General features: G+C 44.9%; 1 protein-coding gene across 2 annotated transcripts; it reads right to left on the reverse strand.

Annotated features, from left to right (window-relative positions):
* Positions 1-524: 524 nt before the first annotated feature.
* Positions 525-27,925, reverse strand: cd2ap (CD2-associated protein). Of its 2 annotated transcripts, XM_029849436.1 has the most exons (20): positions 27,530-27,925; positions 26,580-26,801; positions 23,086-23,243; positions 19,266-19,443; positions 16,566-16,666; positions 16,242-16,368; positions 15,583-15,761; positions 14,621-14,708; positions 14,329-14,423; positions 13,433-13,531; positions 12,884-12,937; positions 12,098-12,134; positions 11,453-11,515; positions 9,685-9,835; positions 9,158-9,267; positions 7,852-7,967; positions 7,161-7,244; positions 4,806-5,029; positions 4,538-4,601; positions 525-3,269 (listed from the first exon to the last, which is right to left on the reverse strand). In XM_029849436.1, the coding sequence occupies exons 3-20, from the start codon at positions 23,137-23,139 to the stop codon at positions 3,228-3,230; spliced, it is 1,866 nt and encodes a 621-aa protein (XP_029705296.1). In that variant the 5' UTR covers positions 23,140-23,243; positions 26,580-26,801; positions 27,530-27,925; the 3' UTR covers positions 525-3,227. The 2 variants fall into 2 exon arrangements, with proteins under 2 accessions (XP_029705296.1, XP_011616763.1); XM_011618461.2 differs by lacking the exon at positions 26,580-26,801 and having other exon boundaries at positions 27,530-27,922.
* Positions 27,926-27,986: the final 61 nt, after the last annotated feature.

Below are 27,986 nucleotides of genomic sequence, written 5' to 3' on the forward strand. Positions count from 1 at the left end.
ATGGCAAAACAAAGAGGCGGAGGTAGCTCAGTCTGTTGAGAAGCGGAGGGTTCTCGGTTCGAGTCCCGGTGTGGACAAAACGTGGAATGCGTTCTGGTAGCAGGAGGAGCACTGCCGAGGTACCCTTGAGCAAGGTACTGACCCCCCACAATTGCTCCTATAGGGCCCTTCCAGGTCTGAAAACAGGCACCCAATGGAGAAATTAATTTCAGCTGATTTGCAGTCGCATTCCTGCCGTCACTAGAACTCATGACCACGAGTCAGACATGAACTGGAGTGATGGGCGGAAAGGCTTCCCCTCCGGTCCAACTGTCTGGTGCCACACCCCACAGACAGGAGGCCGATACAATAACACACACCGCACATCATCCAGAACTCCACTCAAGGCAAAAGGATTTGGTGGAAACCTTCTCTGAAATGATTTTCAGTACTCAATATTACTGAGAATGCTTCGCATTTTTTAGGAATGGGAGCATGAAAACAGGAAAACCGCAGGGTTGTTGGGCAAAAATCCACGAGAGACGGACAGTAAATAAAGATTTATTTATGTATTTGAGAAATTTCTCAGCTCATGCATGGATACAGCTTTTGTAAACAAAAAAAAAAAAATCACTTGAAAATATAGTCTAAATGTGCACAGATTTATTTATGGTGTCAAACTCTGGAATGTGGAAGATTCCTGGTTATTTCTCCAAACTGGTCCCACTTCCCCTGTAGATTGATCCGTTTTTTAAGGGCCGCTGTGCTTAATGCAAGTTTACGCCAGGCACATTGTAACAGCTGGTCAAATAGAGACACACTGGAGAGCAGACTGCCCTCTAGTGGCGGGCTGCGGCAACAGCATCCATGCCTGTGCACCCTTGATTCATCTTTAAATGGTCCAAGAGTTAAATAGCACAGCTGCAGCAGAGGACAACTGGGTCTAAACACTCCAGAACCAGGCATCATGGATGCTTTTTATACTTGTATTACAAGTAAATACCAGAAAACACGCAGCTAAGAAGGACTGGAATGCATCATTTAGGATGTTTGAACATATCGGATAGATACAAAGAGATGATTTAGAGTAGCCAGTAGTTGTGGTATGCAGGACGCCGTGTGATGCACGTTTCCCCCCTTCCAAGTACACAAAATACTGCGTGAGAGCTACTTGGTTGTGAACACGAGAAGCAGCATCGACTCCACATCTGTGCCGAATGAGCTGGGCTGCGTTTTAATCAGCGAGCCAAGATGTCAAAAAAAAAAAAAAAGTCGTTCAAAACAATTGAAATCAAATTCTTAGATGTGCAGGAGTCAGGACACACACTTGAGTGTGTGTGTGCAGTCAGCTCTGGGAACGTCAGGGTGGTGCAACTATGAGAAACAATAGTTGCAGCTCCAGACCACCGTCCTTCCAGGTAAACACTAACTGGATTTTAAAAAATGCATGACCAGCTTAATTTTAATTTGAACCTGGGGCAGGCTCAGAATCCCAAATCACTCCCGCAAGCTTCTTTTAAACTTAATTTAGATAATTATTGGTGAAACCACCAAGGCTGATTGGGAATGTCAGGATTGGGTCACATACTGGGGAGATCAGTGTGTTGCTGGGGAGGTCTCCTACAGGTGGAGAATATGTGTCCTGACTTCACATTCAGTAGATGTTGCTCAGATGTGCACGGGGGAAACTTGGTGAGGCCAAGCTGAGGCTCGAGTGCTTGTCTGGAGAGCCAGGCGATCATCGATAAAATGAGAACAATTCTCTCTAAGGACATAATTACAGATGCTTGACTGGGTGGTCAAAGTCGTTAATAATCACCGATTCTACGCAAAGCTTTCAATCCAATCTTTATCGATCCATAGTTTCAATCACCATTTCAGTCCACATTCCCAACAGGTTGACTCCCATTTCCAGTCTATGCTTCCAGTTAAAGGTCGCGGTTGCTGGGAGACCGACCAGAGATCCTTCTGCAGCTCTGCCCACTTGCCTGAATACAGCCATGTTTGCTGTCACCTACCCAAACAACTCCAACATCTCCAGAGCTCTGACGCAGATTATCAGGGTTCCAACAAAGCCCACCACCACTAACCCCCCCCCCACAAAAAAACAACAAACCCCAGCTAAACATGGATGAGAGAGGGGTGCGAGTTGGAATTAAGAGAAAGCTTATTTAGTCCGATTGATGGCGTGTTTCTGTACGCCAGGCCTTGGAATGCAGCGAATAAGACGGATGCGAGTTTGGAGGTGAAAATGAAGGCAGGACAACAGATGAGTGGAGCGCAGGCTCACGCACACAGCAGCACACATGCAGCTGAGGCGGGGAGGAGCCCCTCTGAATGACGTAGCGGGTTACAACAGAGAAGTGGAGCTGGGCTGCAATTAGAAAGGTGTGCTGTCAAATTCATTCCGACAAAAAGAAGAAAAAAAGTGTTGCATGTGCACAAAGCTGCAGACATGTTGGTGAGCGCGTCATGGAAGATTGCAGCCCTTTGCCGGGGTTTCTGGAGCTTTTTGCGTGTGTTACATTCCCTGTGGGTCAGACAGGTTCCACAGAAGAGACCAGCACAATGAGAGGTCCTGGACTGGTTTCTGTCTATTCATGTCAGTAGATTTGAAAAAGATTTCCATGTTTCCAGACACCAAACAGAAGCTCTCATTCGAAACAAATAATATCCTTTGACTTATTTTTGTTATTCTCGAACAGGCACAGTAGTGTTACCCTGGATAGCAAAGCTCGTATAAAAGACAAAAGAAAAGGTTCTCTCTGTAGGAAATTCATTTGCTTTAACGATTTCGTACTATTAAAATCAAACATAAAAAACATGAGAAAGAAATCCAGGCGAGGAAAACAAGCGCCCCCTGCTTTATACAAAGTCAGTAGTACTGAGGGTGACCCCCCTCCCTGAGGGGTTCGAAGAGTGAGCAGACTTGTCCTGTGCAGTAGTTTGAAGTAAGGCCTCGGGTTTGTGGAGTCGTGTTGGCAAAATAAAAAAAAAAAGGAACATATACATCTCCAATTAATTACATTTAGAAGACAAAATGCATCTGTGCAAATGGAAAACTTACAAAGAAGAGAAGGATTATTTCTGAAGGTAACTGTTAGAGGATTGTGCTTGAGGTGGATCATTGCAGCCTCCCCCCCACCCCGCCCAACCCCCGTCTGCCCACCACCGCCCTGGTTGTGCCCCTGGTTGATTGACAGGCCACCAGCCGAAGGTGAGGCTTGCTGTAGATGGAACGCAGGGCTTCATAGCGCCTGGATGGTCCGCTTCAGCTTTTCTATTTCGCTCTGAGGGGATACAAACACAAGACTCCATTACATCACAGATCCAAAATGCCAGTTTACAAGTACAAGTTTAAAAATGGTTCTCTGTGGCCTAATGGGAACCACAGGGCAGCTAGAAGGAACGGCCACTAGGAAAGGTGGGGAGAATATCGGCTGAAGGGTCAGAACGCCACTGGAGCCGTCAACACCTGCGCTTTGCCATTGATGAAACACCCAGTAGGTGAAATATTAATAACATTTGACATCTCTGTCTAAAAGAGAAATCAAGCCAAGTTAGTGCCCAAGACCCTCAGGGGACCTGAGAATATACAAAAATAATAAAACAGAAATCATGTTAGCAGTTTTATTTGTTCTCCATGTGTTTTTGTTATGGTCGTGACACTTATTTTGAGTATTGCAACAGCAGAAGGTGATTCCGAAGGAGGGTAAAACTCTTATTGTGTTTGGCTGGGAGGCCGAAAGTGTCATGTTTTAAACACACAAGACAGCCCAAGTCTGGATTCAGCCCTTTATTCTTTCAGCAGGAGCCAAATTCCTTGGCGTTCTGAATGTTCCCGTTTCTGTAATTAGCTTAGCTCAGTTAGATTTGTGTAATTAGAAGTGTGTCGGCCCATCCTGATCCTCCTCTTTAGTCTCATATTTCAAAGCAAATCAGAAGTACAGCCCTCATTTCCTTAAGGGGGAAATAAGTGTGATTGAAATCTCAAGATGGTCTTCATCATCTCCTAGTCGCCATTTAAAAAAAAAAAATCTTTTTCCACGTGATGAGCAAGTTAAGTGTAGGGGGCTTTAAGAAGTCTGTGTTGGGTCTGTAGATGTGTAATCCCAGGGCACTCCGCGGGGGGCTGCCTTCACATCACAGCATTTGCCAGGAAGGATACGCTCACGGAGCCAAACCAGCAGGTGGCTCCCAGCTCTGCTAACAAGCCAGCATGGTGGGCGGCCACCTCTTTGGGCGTGACGATAAGATCTTGGATGGAATGAGGTTTAAAAACAGAACTGAAAATACAAAAATGATCCAGAGCGTTTCAGGATGCGGCGGGATTCTTCGCGGCGGATGAATCGGACAATGTACATGTTGTTCAGTCCTGGGCTCATCCTACTAAGGAAAGAACCTCGGAACTGCACAGACGCCGTCGAAGCCCTGAACAGGCCGGTTACGAGACGTCATCTGTCTCTTCCACAGTGTGACGGTGCTCCGCTCATCAGGCCTAAACACAGAGCATCGCTACGTAGCTAAACGAATAACCAGCGTTAATAATGGGCATTACCTGCAGCGCCACACGCTTCATCTTCTCCTCGTCCAGCTCCTCTCGCAGCTCTGTTAACTCTCTCCTGCAGACAAAAACACACAAATGTGACCCCGCCCCCTTGAGAAATGATGCATATATGTATACATTACTGTCAGCTGGGGACATTTTCAACTAAACAAGGACAAGAAACAGTGAAATTTCTGAGTTAAGTAATTTCTCCATATACAGAAGGCGAAGTACCAACATAGATTCTAATGTAATCAGTGTTCAAAACAGGTTTTATTACATTTGCTGAGTCTTCAGCAGCTCCACAGTCAACACGAGCTCCTTCATCTGGTTCCTCAGCTCCTCCAGCTGGCTGCTGGCCTCATCATGCTCCAGTCGGAGCCTTCCCCCGAGGAACGCGCCCTCCGGGTGTGGCGCCGTTGTTGCCAAGCTTGGCTTGGCCTCTGCGGCGGGCATCGTGGGCCTGTGGAGCGATGGCGACGTGGATAAGGTATTCATGGAAGGCTGCAGAAGAGAGAGGGAGAAGAGAGATGGTCCTGCATGACAGAGCGTCTCCAGGGACTAATCATTGCACAATACCGATTACAAACTTTGGGTTGACAGCTCCCCTCAGGCGACAGATATAAAAATAACATACATGCTGAGAAATGATTTGATTATATGTTTGAATTATTTCCCTCAGCTCTTTTTGAGCAGTCTCTTTTCTGCACCGCTTCTCCTTTGAAACCAAGTCGAGTTTGCATGAGCAAATCCCAACCATTTGCATAACAGTCTTCTCCTTACAACCGTATGTGAGATTTGACTTGAAGCAGCCTAAAACGAATGGCGAAAGGGCCGAAGTGTCAGGTGATACATCCCCAGCCACAGCTATGGGTGACGTTGAATATGTAGGTGGGGTCGCGTGTGTGATTAAGGTGAGCGAGCAGTTGTTCAGGTGTGAGGATGTGCGGCGCGGCATGTGTGACTGAAGCAAATTGCCCTTTCTACTTGATAATTAATGACGTCCACCAGTGGACAGTAGGACAGTGTGTCCACGGCGTGTTGACATAAGGGCAGTTTGGCCCGACGCTGCAGGTGTGACTTCATCCCTGGGGGTAAATAAATCTGTCTGAACTGGTTACATTCAACTGTATTCTCAGTTGTATGAGCAACAGGGGTCAAAACTTCTTGGAAGCTGGAGGGTATTTACTCAACTGTATCACGGCAAACTGGGAAATGAGCAGGTTAAGAGATTTTGTTGCGTTCTTAAGCTTAAATAATAGCTGTGACATTATACAACTTCATCACATCGCCTTGCTATTGTCGACAGGTGCCAGTTTTTTTATGTTACATAAGCAGCGCCGGTCATCCCATTTCATGCAGAATGAGCCCTTTGGTTCCGGGGGCCCGCATTGGCCCTCTGATCCTCCATGGGTCAGGAGGGATTGGAATCTCATTCAGAAATTAAGAGACAGTATGAAAGACAATATTTTGAGCTGATACTGAGAGCCCCAGGCTGACGTCAGGGTTAAACATGCAATTTGCCTCCCACTGGGGGGGAGTTTGACAAGTCATGACCATGACCAATCAGGACAAGACTGCAATCAGCAGGATGAGTGATCAGCAGGTGGGCGTCCGTTTCCATTGGGTCAGACACCAACTCAAATCTCGTCAGAGGATTTGCACAGTTTAAGGTCCTCAAACTACAGCAGATGTAGGCTCACAGTTCTATTTGAAATGTTACGCCAACTCATTTCAGTGCGGATGTCTCTATTAAAACGGTTTTAGGAGCTGACGGGCTGTTGTCCTTCTCTTGATTCCTGTATTTGTATTTGCTGCACCAATAAGAGCAAATGGCCTCTCATCATCAGCCTGATAGAGTGAAGACGATCCCTTCTGAGGGCTTGTCACTCAGGCAGAGGTTATGAAAATGAATATTCTCCAGTCCGCTACCGTCGCAAACAGCCGGAGAGAATCTCGCTTGTGGTTCCTCATTTAAAAAAACACAACACAGATGAAAACAAGAATAATCACTGACAGGAGTTTCTATTGACAGTGGCGAGATGATATTTTGCGGTCAAGATGGTTTCATTCTCACTTGGCGAGGAGACTTCAGGCTGTTTATCTTATTTATTTAAATATCTGAACAACAATGACATTAACAGCTCTCATGTGGACCCGCGGCGACCACAAGGTGGAGCGATTTAATCCGTTAAATGCAACAACAGGATGCTTTTCCATAAGATTGGACACTGAACGACCCTCCAGTGTCAGAAAAGTGAAATAAGTTATCTTCCTAGTTTTAACTGGCACCTATTTATTTAGTTAATAACACACCGCAACTGAAAATAAAGTGCTGAAAATAGAAACTAATGTTTGTTGTAATACTGCATAAAGCGGTTAAATTGCAGCACTGTAATATTTGTTATCTTGAGATAACTAATAGCCGTGTTGAGCTCAGTAAATTACTACTAAACTGTGGAGAGAGATTTGAATGAGAGGATAAACAGTAGCCACAAAGGTCAGTAGTGAGAGCTGCTCACTGTCAAGCTTCTTTTCGGTGTGGGACTTCACTGTTCCTTGATATACAATATTCTTTACATCCATGCTGCAGTTTAGACTGCAGAAGCTTGGAAACACCAGTGTTCCGAGTTACCTTCCTGGTTTCTGTTAGCTTTGGTTTGGCTCCATCCTCCTCATCTGTCTTGTGAGTTCTCTCGGCACTCACGTCTTTGTTGGGCTGCAGAGGGAGATGGTCGATAAAGATGTATCAATGTTTGTGCTCTGACTTTTCAGCTTATACCTTCTCTGACTCACCGTCGGGTCAAATTGAGCGAATCATCCACAGAGAAAGATATTTGAACTGTGACTATTGTGACAGTTAAGTGGAGGAGTGCTGCCGACTGGAAGCCTGACGCACTCAATCCTCTCCCCGCTGATTAGATGAGAATGGGGGTGAAGGTCACAACCGCAAGTGGCGTAGTTCATAATTCAAAAAGAGAAACCTCTTGTTCTAATTAAAGCAATCACGGCCAAAATGGGGGAAAAGGGGACGAAAGAAGCATAAAGGAGCAAGTAGGTGGAAAAGACATGGGCGGGGCTTTGGGATCTGTAAGCTCCTTTAATTATCTTTATATTTTAGAAGTCAAGATCTTCTCAGCTGATACATTTTTTAATTTAATATGCTTCGAAGTTCCTGCTAGTATTTGAGATTCACAGGAAAATGAAGCAGTATTATTTAAGATTTATTAATATCCCTGAGTACATCTTATGAATCAAGCCACACCTGAAGTTAGTGGAGGATAATCATACATTAAAAATAGAGCTGTTGCACTGTGTTTACTAACCGATTGTCCACCACCAAACTGGGCAGGCAGCCTCCTGCCGGGCATCTTTGGTCTGTTGGCGGTGGGGTGACAGAGCTTCTCAGAGGTAGACGACAACTCGTCAAAACTCATCAGATCTGCAGCAGAGACAAAGTGAAGAGAGTTACATCCATGGCTAAAAGTTTGGATCATCCCAGCAATCATGGCATGCCGGACGTTGTGCACAGTATAATGTAACTCTAAAAGCGATTTTAACAAGTCAAATATCTTGAGAGCCTTTCCTACTTTTAAGTATCAGCTGCTGGGAAGCTTCTGAACTTGTTGTGTAACAGCACTTAACAGCTGCTCGCTGGTACACAGCCGCAGCTGCCACTGACCAGGAGGAAAGATGGAGTTTTCATGTTTCCCGGCTGTCTGGCACACTGACTGTCCGATGAGAGGTGTGAGGATTTTAGCAGCTCTTTATCATCTCTCTCATCTGTGATGTCCCCTCAGAGCAGCTCTATTAAACACACCGTAGGCGTCTTTACTTCGTGACCTTCCAGCTTTCCTTTGCGTTCCCATGTGGCCGCTGTTCCCAATATAGTAACATAATAGTTACTATATTGTTATTTTTATTATATTTAAATTATTTTTGAAGGAAAAATCTTTCCACATACTTCCATAATACAATTTAACAAAATTTCAGACTCGTCGCAGGGCCCTAAATGAGCAGCCTTGTACCTTGGTACGTCAGCAGTGCTTTGAAAGTATCCGGGCTCCTTCCCCTGCTAACAGAACAACTTCCATGTTTTGTCCACACCGGGACTCAAACCAGCAACCCTCCACTTCTCAGCCCAGTACCAGACAGACTGAGCTACCAACTACTTAAACCAACACAATTTCCTGTCATTGGACACAAAAATTGCTATAAAATCAAACAATTCTACACCGACATACACTCACCGGCCATTTTATTGGGTACCTCTGTTCAGTTGCTTGTTAAGACAAAAAGCCAATCAGCCACTCACATGGCTGCAGCTCCGTGCATTTAAACACGTAGATATGGTCAGGAACACTTGCTGAAGTTCAAACCGAGAATCAGAATGGTAAAAGAATGGGATTTAAGTGACTTTAAACATGGCCTGGTTGTTGGACGGGCTGGTACTGGGATTATTACACACCAGCATCTCCAGGGTTTACAGAGACTGATACAAAAAGAGAAATATCCAGTTAGCAGCCGATGAAAATGCCGTGTTGATGTGAGAGGTCAGAGGAGAATGGGCAGGCTGGTTCAGAGGCTGGCTAGTGTAGTTTGCATGTGTGGGAGCAGTCAGGTGTCACGTACCATTATCTGCAGACTTCTCTCCATAGTCCACAGATGCTGTCTTGACTTTGGTAGGAGGTAACTGGTCACTTTCTGACTTTGGTCGTGGTGAAGGCACCTCCCCATTGTACCTAAAGATGCGAAGGAACAAAAGTCATCAGAAAGAAACGCCTCTTGAATAAGAACAATACAACAGTGAGAGAGAATATATGTAATTTAGGGATCGCTGGTGTAACTGAAGCTGAGTCACAAGTGAAAGGGCACTTGGGAATGTGACTGCTGACAGAAACAGCCTGATAAATTGTCGCATGTGCACACGATCGCTCTGTTCATAGTCAGGCTAATAATACCAAAGTGACTCGCAGGTGCTTCCCAGTGCAGAAGGTCAAGTAGTGTTTCCTCTGAGGGATCCTGCTCAGTTCTGCACTGGAACACATACATCTGGACCACATACATCTACACGCATTAGCAATATTGTTCATTATCCACCCAAAGGCAAAATGTCCTTGTATTTGCACATGACGGCATCTTTTTAGAGAGGGGCTCACTTGAGGCTTGGTGAGGGAACGAGAGGCTTATCAGGCCTTTTTGGTGGGAAACCTCCTGGTTTGCTTTTCCCCGGCGGAGGAATGGGCTTCTTGGGCGGGACCACTGGCGCTGCGGGTTTGGCCGGTCTGTGATCCAATGACGGCCTCTCACCTGTGAAGAGACAGAAGATCTGAGTACCATAGTTCCCAGAGTAAAACCTATTACACATATTATTCACAGGCCCATCCAGTTTTCTCAATGCCCACTCACCATGAAAAGGTTGATGCCCTTAATGACTTATATGAAAAAACTTTTAATTAGCTTTTTAAATGAATACTTAGCAGTAAAATTACTTAGTTTTGTTCTGCAAACTGCAAACCTTGCCTGTACCAAGGCTGAAGCCAATGATTAACAAATAAAGCCAAGAAAGCTTAAAAAAAATCCCATAATTCAGTGACACGGGGCACTTCATCCTAGTTCAGCTCGCTATCTTCGTCCCAGTCTTTAGAAACATTTTCAAGTTCTCCCCACGATTCACTGATGCCGTTTCCTTCCGTCAAAGCCGGATCGATCGCATTTAGCTTAAAAGCTGCATCAAAGGAATCTCTTCCTTTATATTCCATGATGAGGGTGCGCGTGCACAAAGCAACAAATTAAGGAAATAATTGACCGTACCGTTGTGTGAGTGCGTTCGATTGGCCCATTGTGACCGCATCTGTAAATTTATTGATGTGATGTTTTTTGGAGGCATGAAACTCCTGAGCGGAAAAAACACTTAAACAAGCCGCAGGGTTCGACGTGTAGGTAGCGGCTTATACACCGGAAATTAGGTTAGTTGAGAGGGAGAAAAATAGGAGTTCGTGAGAATATATCGATAAAAGGAGACAAAAACAGCAGGGACGTTCAGCCATCCTGAACAATACTTGATAATTAGAGCGGCCAAATGAGTGACTTCCTGGTAAATTCCAATGTTGTGTATTCAGAACAGAGGAAATTAAAGCACACTCATCATATCACAACTTTAAGCTCATGTTTAATACTGATTCAAGGGTCCTTCTCTTTTCTTACACCTAAAGCCATAAGGTGCACCAGCTGGTTGTTTTTCACATTTTTGTCCCTCGGTTACAACGTGATCAGCCAGGCAGCACCTGCAATAACTGTGTAAATTAATGTATTCTTGACACAAAGTCAGACCTCTTATCTTTGGGAGCCCTAATATAAAGTGTAATATAAAATCACTGGTGGCAGAAACATCAGTCTGAGTTTTAAAGAGTTTAATTACGCAAAGACACAGTTTTTTTAAATGATTCATACCGACTTGTGACTGAGCCTTGGTTTTTGCTCCGTGAGACTGAACCTGCACTGATTGAACTCGTGGCTCATTTCACTTTGTGATGTGATCACGGCCAAAAAACACCAACCGTCAAGATGAATCAAATGCACATAAACCGTATCAAATTTGTGCCCCATTGTTTCTGTGGTAACTTAAAAAGGTGGTAGAGGTTTGTTCGCCGATGCTAGAATGGCCTGACTCATTATGCAACCTCTCAAAAACTTTCCAAAAAAGTCCATAAATCCATAAAAGAAAATGCAAATTGACCCAAATACTGGCAGAGTGATGCATTTAAAGGTCTTTATGAAATCATTACCACTATGGGTCTAAAATTACAAATTATCATAGCTTTACTACTGATAACGTTCTCTTTTGATGGGCAGAGCACAGATATGAGGACAGTTTCAGTTAAAAATGGCAAGTAAAGCTGGCAGAAGGAAGGCGACTCCTATTACCCTTGTCCTCTGTCCTGGGGGGATGGGGCTTCTTGTCTGCACTGGGGACATCAGGCTTGAGAGCTGGAAAAACAAATCACCATCCACATAAAGACACGGAGTGACAGACTGGCAGACTGTGCGTGTGGAAGAGAGCTGCGGCTTCCACAAGAAAAAGTACCTCTGCTTGGCCTCATTGGATGGAAAAGTATTAGATCCACACACCAACGTAAAATGTCTCCACGTAGCTCTCGATGTGTGTGTATTAATGTATATAATGTTCTCTGGCGCAGAAATATTGACAAAATCCTTCAAGTCCTTGACAGGAAGTCTGAGAGGCAAACGAGCTGATGTCTCGAAAAGAGCAAAACCAACAAAACCCCTCGGCTGTGAGGTTCAGCGCTGATCTCTGCTGTGCTTCCTGTGCATGTGCACATGTGCAGGTAAGAGCAAGACTTTTGCACACCGAGCAACTTCTACTGTAACCTGTACAGACAGTTCCTGCAGGCTGAGAGACAGCGGGCCCGTCCACAGGGACGTTGTTATAGACCGCATTATTAATATTGAACGTACATAAAGGAAGGACTGGCAAATGCACGCAGGACCATTAATAACCGACACCTCCCACGGATTTTAGCGAGATAAAGAGCATAAAGTGTTCCTTACGTATGTTCTTTGATGGTGGAGGCGGCTTTTTCGGCTTCTGACAAGAGAAGAAAGACAAGAATAAGCAGGTGTGGGTGGACGTGGTGTAGAAATCATCAAAACAAATCATTAATCTGGAATTATTCTGCTGCCTTAAGGGAAAGAAGTAAAACGGACATTGAACGCAATCACAAGCCAAACTATACTGTATAACTGTAAAAGATATACAATTTGAGAGCAAACTCTTGACATCATACTAATATAATAATAATAATAATAAAGATTTATTATTCTAAAATACCCATCACTGACTCCCAGACACCCATGGGGCACAATTACCTGGAACTACTCAGTGGCTTAAAAAATGAATTGTCAAATTTCAAAAGGCCTATAGGGACTCAGCTAATGATAAGTCTGATATTTGTAAAAAATATGATTTCACAACAATGAATCATCAACTCTTTAGAATTAATAATTAATTTTTGTTGTATACAAGTTAGAAAAACCAATAAATTATTTCTCATCAGTATGCATCCTCCGAGGACGCTGTGATCACAACGGAAACTAGAAACTGCAACTCAATCCTGTGTTATCGGCAACAACTGCAAATTAAAGGATCATCGAATTAACACACCAAACCACATCAACACACCAAACCACACAGCTGAAGCCTTGAAAAGGACGCAGGCACCTTCACTGCCACATGCGTCGGGAAAGTCATTCTCCATCAAAGATTTGAGGGAATATAAATGACAGCTGCCATCCTAAAATTAAACAGGAGGAATCCGACTGTTTTTGACAGCTTACCTCCTCCGAGTCCAACTTGGTTGATAGCCTCAGAGATCCCCTGGACATGTGAGTCTAAAACAGAAGCATAACAGTACGCTATAAAACGAGTATCTGCGACCTCAGAGCTCAGGAGTCCTCTGGAGGGACGACATGTCAGTCCCAACTCCCACATGTCAGACACAGAGGAACGTGGGACATGAGGGAATAATCCTGACACTTTTGAAGGTGAAAGGTCAGAAACCCTAGAGGTCAACATCCAACATAAGAGCACTTGTTTCACACTTTGAGAATTTTGACAATGCCATCTTAGCAATTTAAGGTTTCAGCAGTCGTATGATTCATTTTTGCAGGACAATAGTAACACTTAGTAGCACACTAGTAATAGTAACTAACGGTGTCACAACCTTTATTACTTTAAATATGAATCAACTTACAAAAACAAGTCAAATGCAATAAGAAGTGACAGTCACAATATGCAGTTCTGTAATGGTAGCAAGCACAAATCTCTACAGTACATTGGGAAAAGCGGAATTATTAATAATCCAGTTAATAAGCGTGTGACCTCACCTCTCTCTCTGCTTCAGACAGCTTGACGACAAAGTTGTCAGGAAAAATACCTTGTCTGCCCCCGATTTCCCCCCTCCACCAGCCAGGCTCTCCCGTGTCCTGGAGACAAATTATCAGTGTGTGATGGCAGCAAAATGGATCACAATAATCTTGGTGCACTTCTCAACAGTCTCCACTAGATGGCGGTAATAATTCTTAGTAGGATTTGTCATTGTGAAGAAAATATTTAAACATTGTCAATCCACAACAAACAATGTGAATTAAAAATATTTTTTACATTTTTACTGTATGGCACAATCTGAAATATTTGTTTTTGCTATTCTGTTGAACACATGCACACAAAACACACTTTGAATACAGGATATCTGAGTATCACGTGTCATTTTGTCAGTGTCATGTCTGCGCGCTGCGTCACCACTCAGTTTAACCTAATAGTTTTAGTGAAGACTTCAAACAGGCGGGGTGTTGATCACTTTGCTTCATGGGCTGAAATTTAACGCGTCAAAGGTGGAGCTTTGCACACATACGACTGCCAGAATAAACCGTTTTAAAACGGTACGGTGAGCTGCGTCTCGCACACACACACACACACACACACACACACACACACACCTCAAAATCACAATTTTTTGCAGCAGGTGGATTTATGAAAGATAATAGGCCAATGTGCATTATTGGACAGACAACTATGCAGATTTAAACTCTACTGGGTGGATGCCAACAAACAAAAGGGGTTACATTTTATAGAGCGCCTAACTTCTGTAATCTGTGCACAGGAAATGTTCTGCAAACAGTGAGGTGTCAGAAATAGCAACCCACACTGGACGACGTCGTCTCCGATTCACTTTTGGTTTCCTTATGTCATAACTTTAACGCACTCAGTGGTGAAACTGTACCTTGCTCAGGATATGGACAATGTCACCCTCTTTCAGATTCAGCTCATCCTCGTTTGTAGCATCATAGGTAAATGTGGCCCTGCAGTACTCTTTAGCTGGGGAAATATTGGACATCAGTTAGAGTCAGAAACAAGGAAATCTAAAATAGTTCTCAAAATCCTCTAGAACACATCTCAAACTTTATTTGCAACATGTCCAAATCTAAATGTGTCTAAATATCTAAATATTCTGGTTAACATGCGAGATACAAACTTTAAAATCAACCATTCAGTACATCAGCATGGTGCATTACCTTTAGATCTGCTGTCTCCCTCTGTCCTCTGAGGGTCTGTCATGTTGGGAAGGGCGGGCTTTGCAGTGGATGGTAATGATGGGATTGGCTAAAATGAAGCAAACCACACAAATGGAGATGATTTATCGCACAAGTGGAACTTCATGTGGAAGCTCCCCTAGAACGCCGTTCATGGCTGTAATGTTTATGAAGAATGCTGTTAATTATGGTCCTAACAGAAGATTGACTGGTGGATAATGGAGTGAAGTAATAACTACTGAAAAAAAGCAAGTCTGGGCCACAAAAGGGGCGTCAGGAGTGGCTCGCTATAAGTCCAACACGGAACAAGAGAAAATCATTAGAAGAGAAGAGTGATTGAAATGTCCTAGAGAGATAGTGAGAGCATGCAGCGTGTCGAGGGGTATGAAGAGTGAAGGCAGCCCTGTTAGTAGTGAGGGAGTCTGAGTGCTGGGGAGAGAGGAGAGGAGGGACAATCTCAGAAGAGTGACACTGGGAAATCACTCCTCCAACTGCATATGAGCCTCTGAACAATACATGTAGTCACAGGGTCATGAGGAGGGCAACTACACACAAAGATGTTTTCAACACCTTTGGCAGTGGACTGTGCTTATATTGCTATTAATGTGACTGATCTTTCAAGTATTAGAGCCTTTTTGAACAAATGACAGCAATTTTGAATGACTATTTCCCCCAAAATGTGTCTACTAAATGTCTGTTAGGTTGCTGCACAGTCTCACCTGGACTGAAGCTGCTGTGAGGAAGGTTACCATTAATCCCACAGGAGATATTGGAATCAGCCCATTTAAAAAAGATCAACCGCACCTGTTATCAGTCAACACTTTTCACGACGTTGACTCGCAGGAAACATGAAAATGGTTGATATTTGTTTGACGCAGTCCCAACAGCAGAGGTTAAAGAGACACCATTGAGGGTTATGGCTCCCACTTGTATCATACACTCACTCGCTCCTTCTTCTCCTCGGTGTCGGGGCTCGGCAGTCGGACCTTCAGCTTGAGCGACCCTTCGCTAAAAATGTCTCCGAAGCCTATACCCCGGACCTTTTTGGGCTGAGTGATGACTCCGTTTCCAGAGGCCGGTGGAGGTGACGTTGGGGTGCTGCTGCCATCCATGTTGCTTCCATCTGCAGGTGGGGAGTCGAGAGAGTCAACAGAGGCGTGTGAGATCGTTCCAATTGTGACACTTCTTCAGTAGATACACATCTGATCAGATGTCATCAATCAATACATGTTATTAAACAGTAATTACATCTTGAAATGTGTCTCATTGTATTGTTCATATTCGAGCATTCAGAATTTATTATTATTATTTTTTTAATTAAAGCACAACAGCTGTAGCTGTCGAAGCAGGAAGTCAAAGGCTGACAAACACGTAGTTGCGTGTTCAGGCTTGTTTCACCTGGGATGGGATCACATCTCAGCAGCTCTGGGTGTGGGAAAAAAAAACTTCTACAGTGTTCCAACATGTGAGGTGGATTTTACTCCACGTAACTGCAGTTGAGTCTGACAGAAACTGACATGTGCTGTGAGCTATATTCTTGTATTCCCTCTGAGTAAACACACACAACAAGGCCCCCGTCAGCAAGGCTCTGCCGCTCCCTTACCGGCCTCATCTGCTGCCGTGCTGTTGGACTCCTGCTCGTCTCCAGCTGCGTCCAATTCTTTGACAAAGTTTGAGGGAAACACCCCTGACTTGCCGTTGTAGCTTCCACTCCACCAGCCTTCTTCAACCTGCGAGGAGAGCTCGGACGTTACGACAGCACATCTGGTGTGAAAAATACCCACTCTCTACTGATGCATGATGAATCTAGTTGCAAAAATTGTCTGCAGTTATAATTAGTTTCACACGGTCTCCATGAAACCTGCAGCTTCTGGTGTTTATCTGAAAAACTGAGCCAGCTGACCCACAGTAAACATGTTTGGAGTACCTCTTCTAGAATGTCCACGATGTCGCCCACTTTGAGCTCCAGCTCATCTTCGTTGACAGGATTGTATTCAAACAGCACCTTACACTGTCGCTTCTTTGGTTCTGTGGAGGGGAGAAGGGAGTGAATTGCAAGCAGCAGGCGCTGTGCCCTCCAAGTGCTAGTGAACAGGGCTACGCTGAGCTGCGTATACCCTCCTGGGCCGCCATACGGTTTGACAGAGCAATAACAGTCGAAAAACCAGGCAAGCTGCAAATCCAGGAAGTGGGAGGGAACTCCTACCGATCAGGTGACACACCCAACTAAACAAGCAGAGCCGCTTAGGTAGAAATTGGGAGACGGAAGTGCTGCCATGTTCGCTTAAAGCAAATGAACCAGGCATGTGAGAACACAGAGCATATTAGTTTAGGGCTTGGTTAACAGCATCTGAACTAGTAAAGCTTCTATAGTCCCTTAAGATCAACAACCAAAAGCTCAATAAGTCATCTATAATAATCCTACCAGTCCTGCTCCTGCTGAGCTCAACACTGAACTTTTCCACAAACGTTCAGAAACACAGTAACGCCGTCATGTGGCTGAAGACAACGTGCGGCAAATCCAAGAGAAAACACTGTCTGTCACACAACAGGACCATTACAATCTTCCAACGGTCACATGACAACTCAAAATCCATCACGACAGTTTCAATTTTAATCATGTTCACGGTCTCATTATGTCGGCACGACTTTTTTCTTCTGACGTTTCCATCCGTAGACACAAACGTGCACATTAGGTTGATTGGGGCGCCTAAATTGCTCCAAGGGCTGAGATTGTCACAGTGCCTTATCTGATACATTGAGTGCACTAAATAGGGTAAAGTCACGCTCCAACACACAGAATGGTACACAACCTAGTGCACTATATAGGGAATAGGGAGTGATGGGCACAGCAGTTGTTTACAATATGCACAGTATGTATAGTTAATTATTCTGATGGTCATATATATATACAGTGGGGCAAAAAAGTATTTAGTCAGTCACCAATTGTGCAAGTTCTCCCACTTAAAAAGATGAGAGAGGCCTGTAATTTTCATCATAGGTATACCTCAACTATGACAGACAAAATGGGGGGAAAGAATCCAGGAAATCACATTGTAGGATTTTTAATGAATTAATTGGTAAATTCCTCAGTAAAATAAGTATTTGGTCACCTACAAACAAGCAAGATTTCTGGCTCTCACAGACCTGTAACTTCTTCTTTAAGAGGCTCCTCTGTCCACCACTCGTTACCTGTATCAATGGCACCTGTTTGAACCTGTTTTTTTAACACTATGGCCAAGACCAAAGAGCTGTCAAAGGACACCAGAAACAAAATTGTAGACCTGCACAAGGCTGGGAAGTCTGAATCTGCAATAGGTAAGCAGCTTGGTGTGAAGAAATCAACTGTAGGAGCAATTATTAGAAAATGGAAGACATACAAGACCACTGATAATCTCCCTCGATCTGGGGCTCCACGCAAGATCTCACCCCGTGGGGTCAAAATGATCACAAGAACGGTGAGCAAAAATCCCAGAACCACACGGGGGGGACCTAGTGAATGACCTGCAGAGAGCTGGGACCAAAGTAACAAAGGCTACCATCAGTAACACACTACGCCGCCAGGGACTCAAATCCTGCAGTGCCAGGCGTTTCCCCCTGCTTAAGCCAGTACATGTCCAGGCCCGTCTGAAGTTTGCTAGAGAGCATTCGGGTGATCCAGAAGAGGATTGGGAGAATGCCATATGGTCCGATGAAACCAAAATAGAACTTTTTGGTAAAAACTCAACTTGTCGTGTTTGGAGGAGAAAGAATGCTGAGTTGCATCCAAAGAACACCATACCTACTGTGAAGCATGGGGGTGGAAACATCATGCTTTGGGGCTGTTTTTCTGCAAAGGGACCAGGACGGCTGATCCGTGTAAAGGAAAGAATGAATGGGGCCATGTATCGTGAGATTTTGAGTGAAAACCTCCTTCCATCAGCAAGCAGCATCACTGCTCTAGAGGAGATCTGCATGGAGGAATGGGCCAAAATACCAGGAACAGTGTGTGAAAGCCGTGTGAAGACTTACAGAAAACGTTTGACCTCTGTCATTGCCAACAAAGGGTATATAACAAAGTATTGAGATGAACTTTTGTTATTGACCAAATACTTATTTTCCACCATAATTTGCAAATAAATTCTTTAAAAATCAGACAATGTGATTTTCTGGATTTTTTTTTTTTCTCATTTTGTCTCTCATAGTTGAAGTGTACCTATGATGAAAATTACAGGCCTCTCTCATCTTTTTAAGTGGGAGAACTTGCACAATTGGTGACTGACTAAATACTTTTTTGCCCCACTGTATATGACTTATAATAAATGTCCTATGATTGAAGGATGAAGGTTAGGCTGTAGTGATTCATTTCTGGGGGTGGGTTTCCCTACAACTATAAAAGGCATAAACACAGCAGGCAGAGGAAATGCTGCCATCAGCAGCATGTGAGCTCCACAAACAGCTTGGAAAAAACAGGAGGAAGTCAAATATTCCCATAATCATAATTACATGCACACTTTAACCTTCTGTCACCTGGAAAAGGAAGAGGGGTTGTTAACTGAAGATGGTAAGACAAGCAGCTTGTTTGTGATTTTCATGTAGCCATGGAAAGATAATAATCTTTTCAAGCCCACCCTGTAAAAACACTTACTTTTTGATGCTGGAGGGGGCTGCGGCAGAAAGCCCCCTGTAGGGATGCCGATTGTACTCATCCTCTGAACTAGGTTGGCCACATTTCCTGAACTCTTCTCCCTCTTTGTGGCCTGAGACAGCTCTTCTCTATGTTCATTTTTTGTTTCCTTCACCTCTTTGGCATCCTTCTTTAATTCCTACACAAAAAGAAAAGAAGCAGCTTAATGAACTGAGACCATATAAACTATTACTCCATGTATAGGGAGAGTCAAAGTATTAATAATAAATGCTGTCTTCAGTCTCCCCTCTGTTCCTCAGAAAATGGGTTTCGGTGTCACGTTCGTGTCTGAATCAGAGGCGATGGTGCATGCACCTCCATCCACCACTAGGGGCAGTCCTTGTACCACAAGAGGGAAGTTCATACAGTGCAGCATCTATTTTCTATTTTTTTCTTTTGGAATCATGAGGAAGCATTATGATCCCTGTCTAAATCATCCCAACCAGAAAAAAGGGAACTCCCTGACACCAGCCTAACACCCACAATACACATTTACTACATGGCAAAGAAATATAGATGAGAACAGAGTTAGTCATTATTTCATTTTGCTGATTTTTACTATGATAAAAGTTTCTTTTTTTTCTCTGGCGATACAAACATGACTTTTTTGTATTTGTATACTTTAAGCACAAGTGTGTGTGTGTGTGTGTGTGTGCGTGTGTGTGAGAGAGAGAGAGAGAGAGGAGTACGATGACAGGGTTCACAATTCATTTCCTGGTTGGTGTGAGCTGATTCAGCAACTCATTAGCAAAGTGAGGATGTTTGGAAACTGAGGAGACTTTCAGAAGTGATTACCTTTAACCGGCTCCTGCGGGTAAAGACGTGTTTTTATCAGCAGAAATCAAGAGAAAAACGAAATCAAGATAAACGGTTCTTAAACATAAAAGGACAGAAGTGAGAAGCTTCACAGCTCAGTTTCTGTTTCTAGAAACTAACAACACGTTAAGCATCTGCTATGTGAAATTCCCAAACAAAGCTAAAGAAACTGACATTTTTCTTAACAAGTCTTTTTCTCAGAGCCTCAGCGTGAAGGCCCTTATTTCCATGCCTCACAACTCATTAGCAGTTTCTTAGGATGAATATCATCTTGGCCATATCCCCAAATGTCCCTATCACAATAAGTTCCAGCAGATCCTGCGATGATTCATTAAATAAAAATAGCATTTACACAAGCTAGGAGTTGACCGACTGGCTCGGAGGCAAGCGATAACTATTCAAAACAGCCTGTCGAGCAGCTTTCTCACCGTGCAAAACAAGAAGAGTGTTTCCTCACGGGCATCTGTGGCTAACACTGAATATAAGGTAGATGACAAATGTCAGCCAAGCCCACCTCACCAGGAAGTCAGTAAAGTTCAGGAACAGCTGTACAAATGTCTCTCCTTCCTGACCAATTCTGCAAGGGTTTTTTCCTCGACTATCCTCGTTATTGCTGCTAGCCTCATGAACCTGCGGGCCTGCTCCACCTCCTCCAGGATGGCACATGGATGAGTACAGTATCTACTCATGTACAGAAGAGAATTAGAAAAGCCCTGCAGGATTCCTCAGGAGCCCACCGGCTCCCTGACTGGGACCCTGCCCAGATGTTGGACGGGAGCGTCCGCAGGCATGTAGCCATTCCAGATTTTTATGAAGGGCCAAGGTTTAGTTGAGCAACTCCACTTCTAACAACACAGCAGGCTACACAACACAGACAACTCCTTTTGTTACAGAATCCCATAGAAAGGTCAATGTAAGAAGGCACCAAGAAATGACACCAAGAAATAACAATGACCAGGGTGTCATAAACTATCACACTGTCCTTAAATTTATGTACATTTTCATAAGAGGTAATATCTAATGATAAAGAACATTGAATACTTTCCTGCTTCTGTGCTGTAGCCTTTAATCCCAATTTGTCAAATCCAAAAATGTAATGTATACAGAAATAAACAAGCAGGACGGTTATGCAGCCAAGGGAAAAAGACATTCCAGCTCAAAGCCCTTCGTGTCTTCCTGATAAGGTTCCCCTTGAAGACACATTCCTGTAGGTTGAGAGGAAACGAGGCACAGAAAAATCCTCAAAAACGCCTTACCCTCTCACTACCTGGCATGTTGTCCAAGTGCTTCACTTAAAAACACCATTTGGAAAAGCTCAGACAGCAGGAAGGCTGTCGGGAGCAAAGTTCAACAGGCAGCAGGCTATTCAGAGGATTAAGTCAGAGAGGCTGCTTAGCTGATTATCTATCTCAACGCAGATGATTACAGAGTAAAGGAAACGCAGGAAGCAGACAAGAGCAACGTGACATCACCGGTGAAAAGGAGAAAATTGGAGAAAGTCCTTCCATTAACAAAACAGGCTTCAATCTAGCCACTATAACAGATATCAGATGTAACCTCAAAACCTCTAGGTTTAACTTTTCATCCCCTGCCACCTCCTCAGCCCACAATTCTGCAGGAACTCTGCAGCCTGTATCACACCATACAGGAGGGAAGCCCTATAGAAAATAAGGACATCTATAAACCTGGCAGTCAGCTGAGTCACCGGGCTTTCGCCACTCTGGGGCGAGGGTGCGTCCTGCCGCTATCAGTGACCACATCTCTAGCAAACACTCAGCAAGATACTGCTGTGGTTTGGTGACGTTTCTTGCTTTTACGCAATTATTGCAAATGGACCGGCCGACAAAATGCATCAGGGAGCTGGGACCATGAGCAGAGGGGTGACGTCCTACTTCCAGCACTGGCAGAGTCCCAACCATGACTCAGCACTTCTGCACCACGACGTAAAGGTGTGAAGGCCATCGTATGTATTTCCACCTCATCCTGTCTCGGTGGAACGGTGCTGACATTCACACATGGATTAGATGAATAGTCATCAGTCGTTTTCATCAATCAGCCAAAATACACACGCAGAACTTTCCAGAATTAATCTCTGTCATCCACAAACGGGGTGACATGGAAATTTCCACACACATTTGAAATAAAATGACACTTTCTTGTTGATCCAAGGTAGTTTTCTCTGTCAACTGGACTGGGTTTCTTCTCTTGAAGACGTTTCGCCTTCTATCCAGAAGGCTTCTTCAGTTCTGAAATCGCTGGGGAGAGAGCTTGAAAATATATAGCCCCTGTGGACCATTAGCATGCTAATGATCTGGGTGGTCACCTGAGAGTCGTTAGCAGGGTCGTTCGTTGGGTCGTTCACCTAGTTTCTGTTGAGGTGTCTCCCCCTTGTCTGCTGGATCACATGGTGATGAGTCACTGGGTCTCCTGGAATGGTGTGAATGTTTGTTTTGTTGTTGGAAGGAGTGGAGGACTGCATTGTATGTGGGTGACAGGAAGTGCCTCAGGCCACCACCTCTGTTTAAGGATGGTTTTTCCAATTTAACATGGACAGCTTCCTTGACCCCCCTTTCAAACCAGCGAAACGTCTTCAAGAGAAGAAACCCAGTCCAGTTGACAGAGAAAACTACCTTGGATACAATGACCTGGATGACTGAGAATTTACACAGATTTCTTGTTGATCTTTTCATATTTCCATTGTTGTCATCCTCATCTTCCGGTTTAATTACAGATGACAGCGTCTCCAATAGGTGCAACAACACAATTCCATCAAAATTTCTATTAAAATATCAGGAAAAATTCATTTATGTCCAATAGTATCCTTGATAAAGCCTAATAATTGTAATTACTAAAAGAGGAAAAAAAGAGGACGCTTGTTTTGTCATTTGATTTTAGTTTGTTCTTGGTTTTTTACTCGAGATTCAGTCAAAATGTAACAGTAATTGTACTTTTGCTCCAGTTTTACCTTAACAAAGTTGTCTGGGAAGAGGCCCCTCTTCCCGTTCAGGTCTCCCTCCATCCAGCCGTCCTCCTCGATGTGCCGCACGTTCTTGATGATGTCACCAGGCCGCAGCGTCAGCTCGTCATCGTGGAGCGCCTCGTACTCGTACTCCACCAAGACCTCTGTTTGGAGGAAGAAAGGGGGGAGGAAGAGGAAGAGGAAGACAATGATCAGCAAAAATGGCCCAAAAGTTGAGAGAGAGCGGGAAAATAAAGAGACAGGAAAAGACGGTAACAGGAAGGGCAAAAGGTGACGCCAAAAGGAAGCACGCGGAGAAACAACAATTAGCACTAAATTAGAACTAAAGAATCTTTTAAAAGACGTCTTTTACATGAAAGTATTTCTGACAGCCGCTCCTTTAAAAGTGAATAATAATAATTAATATTACTGTGAGGGAGCTGACTGCTCTGCTTCCTATCAATCATCTAATGGTGTTCTTCCTATTTAGGCTACATCTGATTTAGCACTGGGCTATATATGAAACATCGTTTCCAACTCAACCGAATCTAAAGGTGTATGGAGCAAAACTACAGTGCAACATAAGAAACCACACCTGCTTCTCCCTTCTTGCATCATCAGGCTTCACAGTGTTAAACTAGCGCTGCGAAATGACACAAAGGTGTTGTGTTCTCACGATTAAGGCTAAGCTGAAGGCTGCAGGAGTGAAATTAAAATCACCATTTCCCAGGAGTTCATCTGCTTCTGTGCAACATGTGAACAAGTGGCGATGAGAATAGTTCAGAGGAGGAAGTGGAAATAACACTTTTGACCACATGGCCCGATAAACATCTTGTCCCAGACACACTGATCAAGGTCGCGTCTCAACGCGAGACGGTAAATACAGGCTCCAGAACTTCATGCCAGAACTTCTGGCACTCCGGGGGATCCTTTGACGGCCTCTGTGGCTGCTTCCTGCACCTCGAGGCCACAGACCATCCTCACGGTCACAGTTAGTGGGTTACAAATCCCAACGGAACCCAGCTGAGACCCCCCGGACAATCATTTGAGTCTGCCGCTGACACCTGGGCCGGACCTGAGGGTTTATCGTGAAGCAGAGGGACGTTCAGTGCCACACACACCACTGGGTCCATTATTCCACACACACCTGTATTTGGAACTGATCAGCAGTGAACAGAACACGCCTTCGGGGGGGGGAGGTTAATGTTTAAAGCTAAATGTCACCGTTCAAGTTTAGAGTGTCCACTGAAAATTGGATTTTTGCTCATTTGGAATAAGACAGGAGTCGAGTTCCTCATTATCAAGTCCAACAGACCCCGATCCAACCTGGCAAGATCACCACAGACACAGGTCAACCCACTCGCTCCTCAGGATCAATCACCCACAGGAAGGGCAGGAGAAGTTCTTTTGTCAGATTATTGATTGGTCGGTGGGGTTAAATGCCCCGCTTCAACCAGCCAGGCTCGGAAGTGGACTTTGGCGTCTCGTCATGCTTTTCAGGTGTCCAGAAACTCCTCCATAAAAGCATCCTGACCCAACAGTTCTGCTCTTCATTCCCAGCCAGGACACAAAAAGATATTCACTGAAGTGAACATTAAAACACTCTTAAATGGGATAATAAATTCCACCCGTTTCCTGGCGGCGCTACTGTCCTCCTCCAAACCCTGAAACAGCTAAATGTCTCATAGTCATGGTCTCATCATCGAGCATGGTGCCACACTGAGTCGACGGGAGCTCCTAAAATACCGCCACCAGCAGCATCGTTGGCTCTTTAGCCGGGACAGCGACTGTAATCAGAGCCTCTGGAGGCCGCACGGCTCCCCCAACAGTCTGAAGTCGGTCTCCATGCAGCTCTGTCCGTTCCTCATTCCTCTATCATGCCCGGTCTTGCTCAGCTTTGTTTGACTCTTATCAAATACTGGAGACTTTCCTGAGCTCCCCTCCCGACAGCCACTCCAAGGAGCCCGACTATGAGGAGGAATGTTGAACATTCCCACCCTCATTCACAGCTTCCCAGAGAGAGAATGGAGGAAAACTCCAACACGTGGGGACTGTGTGTGTCTTATGTGAGAGAGGAGAGGATGTTGGGTGGGGAGGGGGGGGGGGGGGGAGGAAGCGGAGGCCGCGCAAGGCTGACTGCCAGGCAGACACTCGGAATCTCTGCGCTCCTGTCGCACAATCAGCAAAGAGGAAACTCATAACTGTACCTCTGCATCGACGTATCAGCGCTGGCTGATATGAGGTGATAACTCGGGAGGGAAAACAAAGGTTCCCGTTGTTATGGACAGCTCCAGCTGGGAGGACAGCACATCCTGGCCCACGATCAACACAGCCCACCTTTCATTCGGTCCCCATAACTACACAACTTTTTAATTTAGAATTTCTGAATCACAACTTGGGAGTATTTGGCCGTTAAAGCCTCCTCATCTTAAACACAGGGGAGTTTACTAGTTTAAAGTACGTTGTTATGGTAGCGTTAGCGCTCCCCAACTCGCCCATCTGCAGCTGTGTAATTACCAGTTAGTTACAACATGACCTGCCGGTGATGTGCTGTGCAGGCCTGCGAGGTCAGAACGTGGAGTCACGGCTCGGCTCAGCGACACGTGCAGCTGTTTGGAGGCGCTGCATCCATACGACGTCCGACACACCCTCCGTGCAGGAGATCCTCCCGACTGCTGATCCCACCCACCCAGCACGTACGCACTGACATGACTGTCTCATAAAGCCAGCCGTGAACCCACCACCTCCAAGTGCAGCAGGATGTCCCAACATGTCCAGAAGGTCCATTTCTCCAGAACCCACTGCTCAAAGAGACAGTTGACCCTCTATAATCTCTCATCTGATCCACTTCCTACTGTTGTAGTGGTTAGTGAGCACAACCAACTGTCCTTTAACAGGTGTTACTGACTTTTCCAGGATATGAGGGCAAAAAGGTGATAAAATGTTGTGTTTACAGTCTTAGATAATCCCAACACTTTTGATGATGGAAAGCTGCTTCCAGGATCAACATCTGCACTGATTTAAACCTCCTCTGGGGCTTCAGACTACTTTCCCCACTCGTATCCTGTTCGGCTGGTGGAACTCGAACCTAGCTCTTAACAAGTTCCTGGATAAACTAGATGGGAAGTAGCTCTGGTCCTAGGCCATTCCTTGTAAGTCCCATCTTTTTATGTACAAATTCCAATGAAAATGGAGGAAAATGCTGATTATTTGTTGTCGTAGTTTTTATTTAACTAAAGGATTCCACTGGTTGTTGACAATGCAAACACAGAGGTTTTAACCACTTAACACCAAAACAAAATCAAAGTTTGGCGATTTCAGCCATTCGGGCAGTAGCGGGCTGAATGTAGGCGACGTTGTGAGAAAGCAAACAGCAAGAGGGAGAGCTGGGACATGTTCAAACAAAGCTTAGATCCCCTCGGCAGAGAGAGATCTGCAGGAAAGTAGAAGAAAAGATCAATGTGCTGCACACAGGAGAAGCTAATGATTATACAACACACTTGTCAGGCCTAGCTGGCTGGATTCTAATCTGGATCCAGCAGACAACTTCGATTTTGAGTTCCAGCGCTGCAGCTTTTGCTGTCAACCTTGCGTCTTCTCCCCCGTTCCGACGCTGTGGTCCTGGGCGAGGGTCCACAAAGCACCGTCTGAGGCAGCGACCTCGCCTTCAGAATGTCAAACCAAGCCACAGCCTGCAACCTTCCAGCCCAGATGACTGAAACCTGTTTTGCAACATAGCAGAAGTCGAACTGTGCGCAACCACACAAACACCAGACTTTACATGAGAGCTGCACGCCAGGCAACCTTTATTCTGCAGGTTTGTCTCGTCCACAAGTGTGACCTTCCTCCAACCACATCGGATTGTGCTCATTTGTCGTCCCATTTTACAGTCAGAGAATGGGGCTTATCAGACATCAGAAGCATTGTTGATGTCGCAGAAGAAAATGTGTGCAACGACAACTTTGGCTTCCAACAGAAGCTGTCACACTGTGGGAATGCTGAGGAGATGCTAGCTCTAAATGGGAACTTTTAGCTCGCCTGTGAAGTCCCGACGTGCAACACCAAATTACATCCCTTGGAGAAAAAGCAAGCCAGGAATATCAACCTCATAAAGTTGTTTACGGTGGACGGACTGTTTTTTTTTAAACTAGCCCCATCGAGTCGTGTTAAAATTTGAAAGAAGTGGAGCCAAATCCAAGGATGGATGTGGCGTTATCCTGTTAGGCAGCCAGCTAGCTGGCTAGGCTAACGCGCTAACTACCTGGAGTGCTAACTTTAGACTCCCTGCTGGCTAAAGCTGACACCATGACTTCGGTTCCTGACACTGTTTTTAGGATATTCCAGACGGATTGTCTGTCAAGTTTTAGCTTCTAAAAAGAAGGTGTTGCGCCCGGCGTATACATACACACATATATATCCCAACACAAGCGCCACATCATGGAAAACTCACCCATTCCTGTCCTTCGCCTCGATCTCAAACGCTGGGAATGTCTTATCCAGCAGCCTCGCTACTAACCGCGTTAGCCACTAGCCAGGTATGTAATCGGTCGTTCTTGTCCCCCTTTACGGCTATTCAGTGCGGCGTGAAAGGTGCCGTGGGCCGTGTGTCCATTCGCGCTCGGCTCGGCTCGGCTCGGCTCGGCGGCTCGGCGGCTGCAGCCTCCCGACTTTCTCTCGGTGCAGCTTCAAGATTAGAGTGCAGGAAGTTGAGCAGGAGTCTCCACCTTTCTTGGACCTGCCTCAGCGGGTTCCTCCTGCTGCTGCAGCTGCTGCTGCCGCCACCCAAACTCCCCACCACGCACGGAGATAGAACCAGGGTTTGGGTTCGAACCCTTCAACTTTAGCCTGCAAGCCCCCCTCTCCAATAACTACTGCACCACAACTCACGCACGGCGCATTAAAAAGGA

The sequence above is a fragment of the Takifugu rubripes genome, chromosome 16 (genome assembly GCF_901000725.2).
Source record: "Takifugu rubripes chromosome 16, fTakRub1.2, whole genome shotgun sequence".
NCBI classification, from domain to species: domain Eukaryota; kingdom Metazoa; phylum Chordata; class Actinopteri; order Tetraodontiformes; family Tetraodontidae; genus Takifugu; species Takifugu rubripes.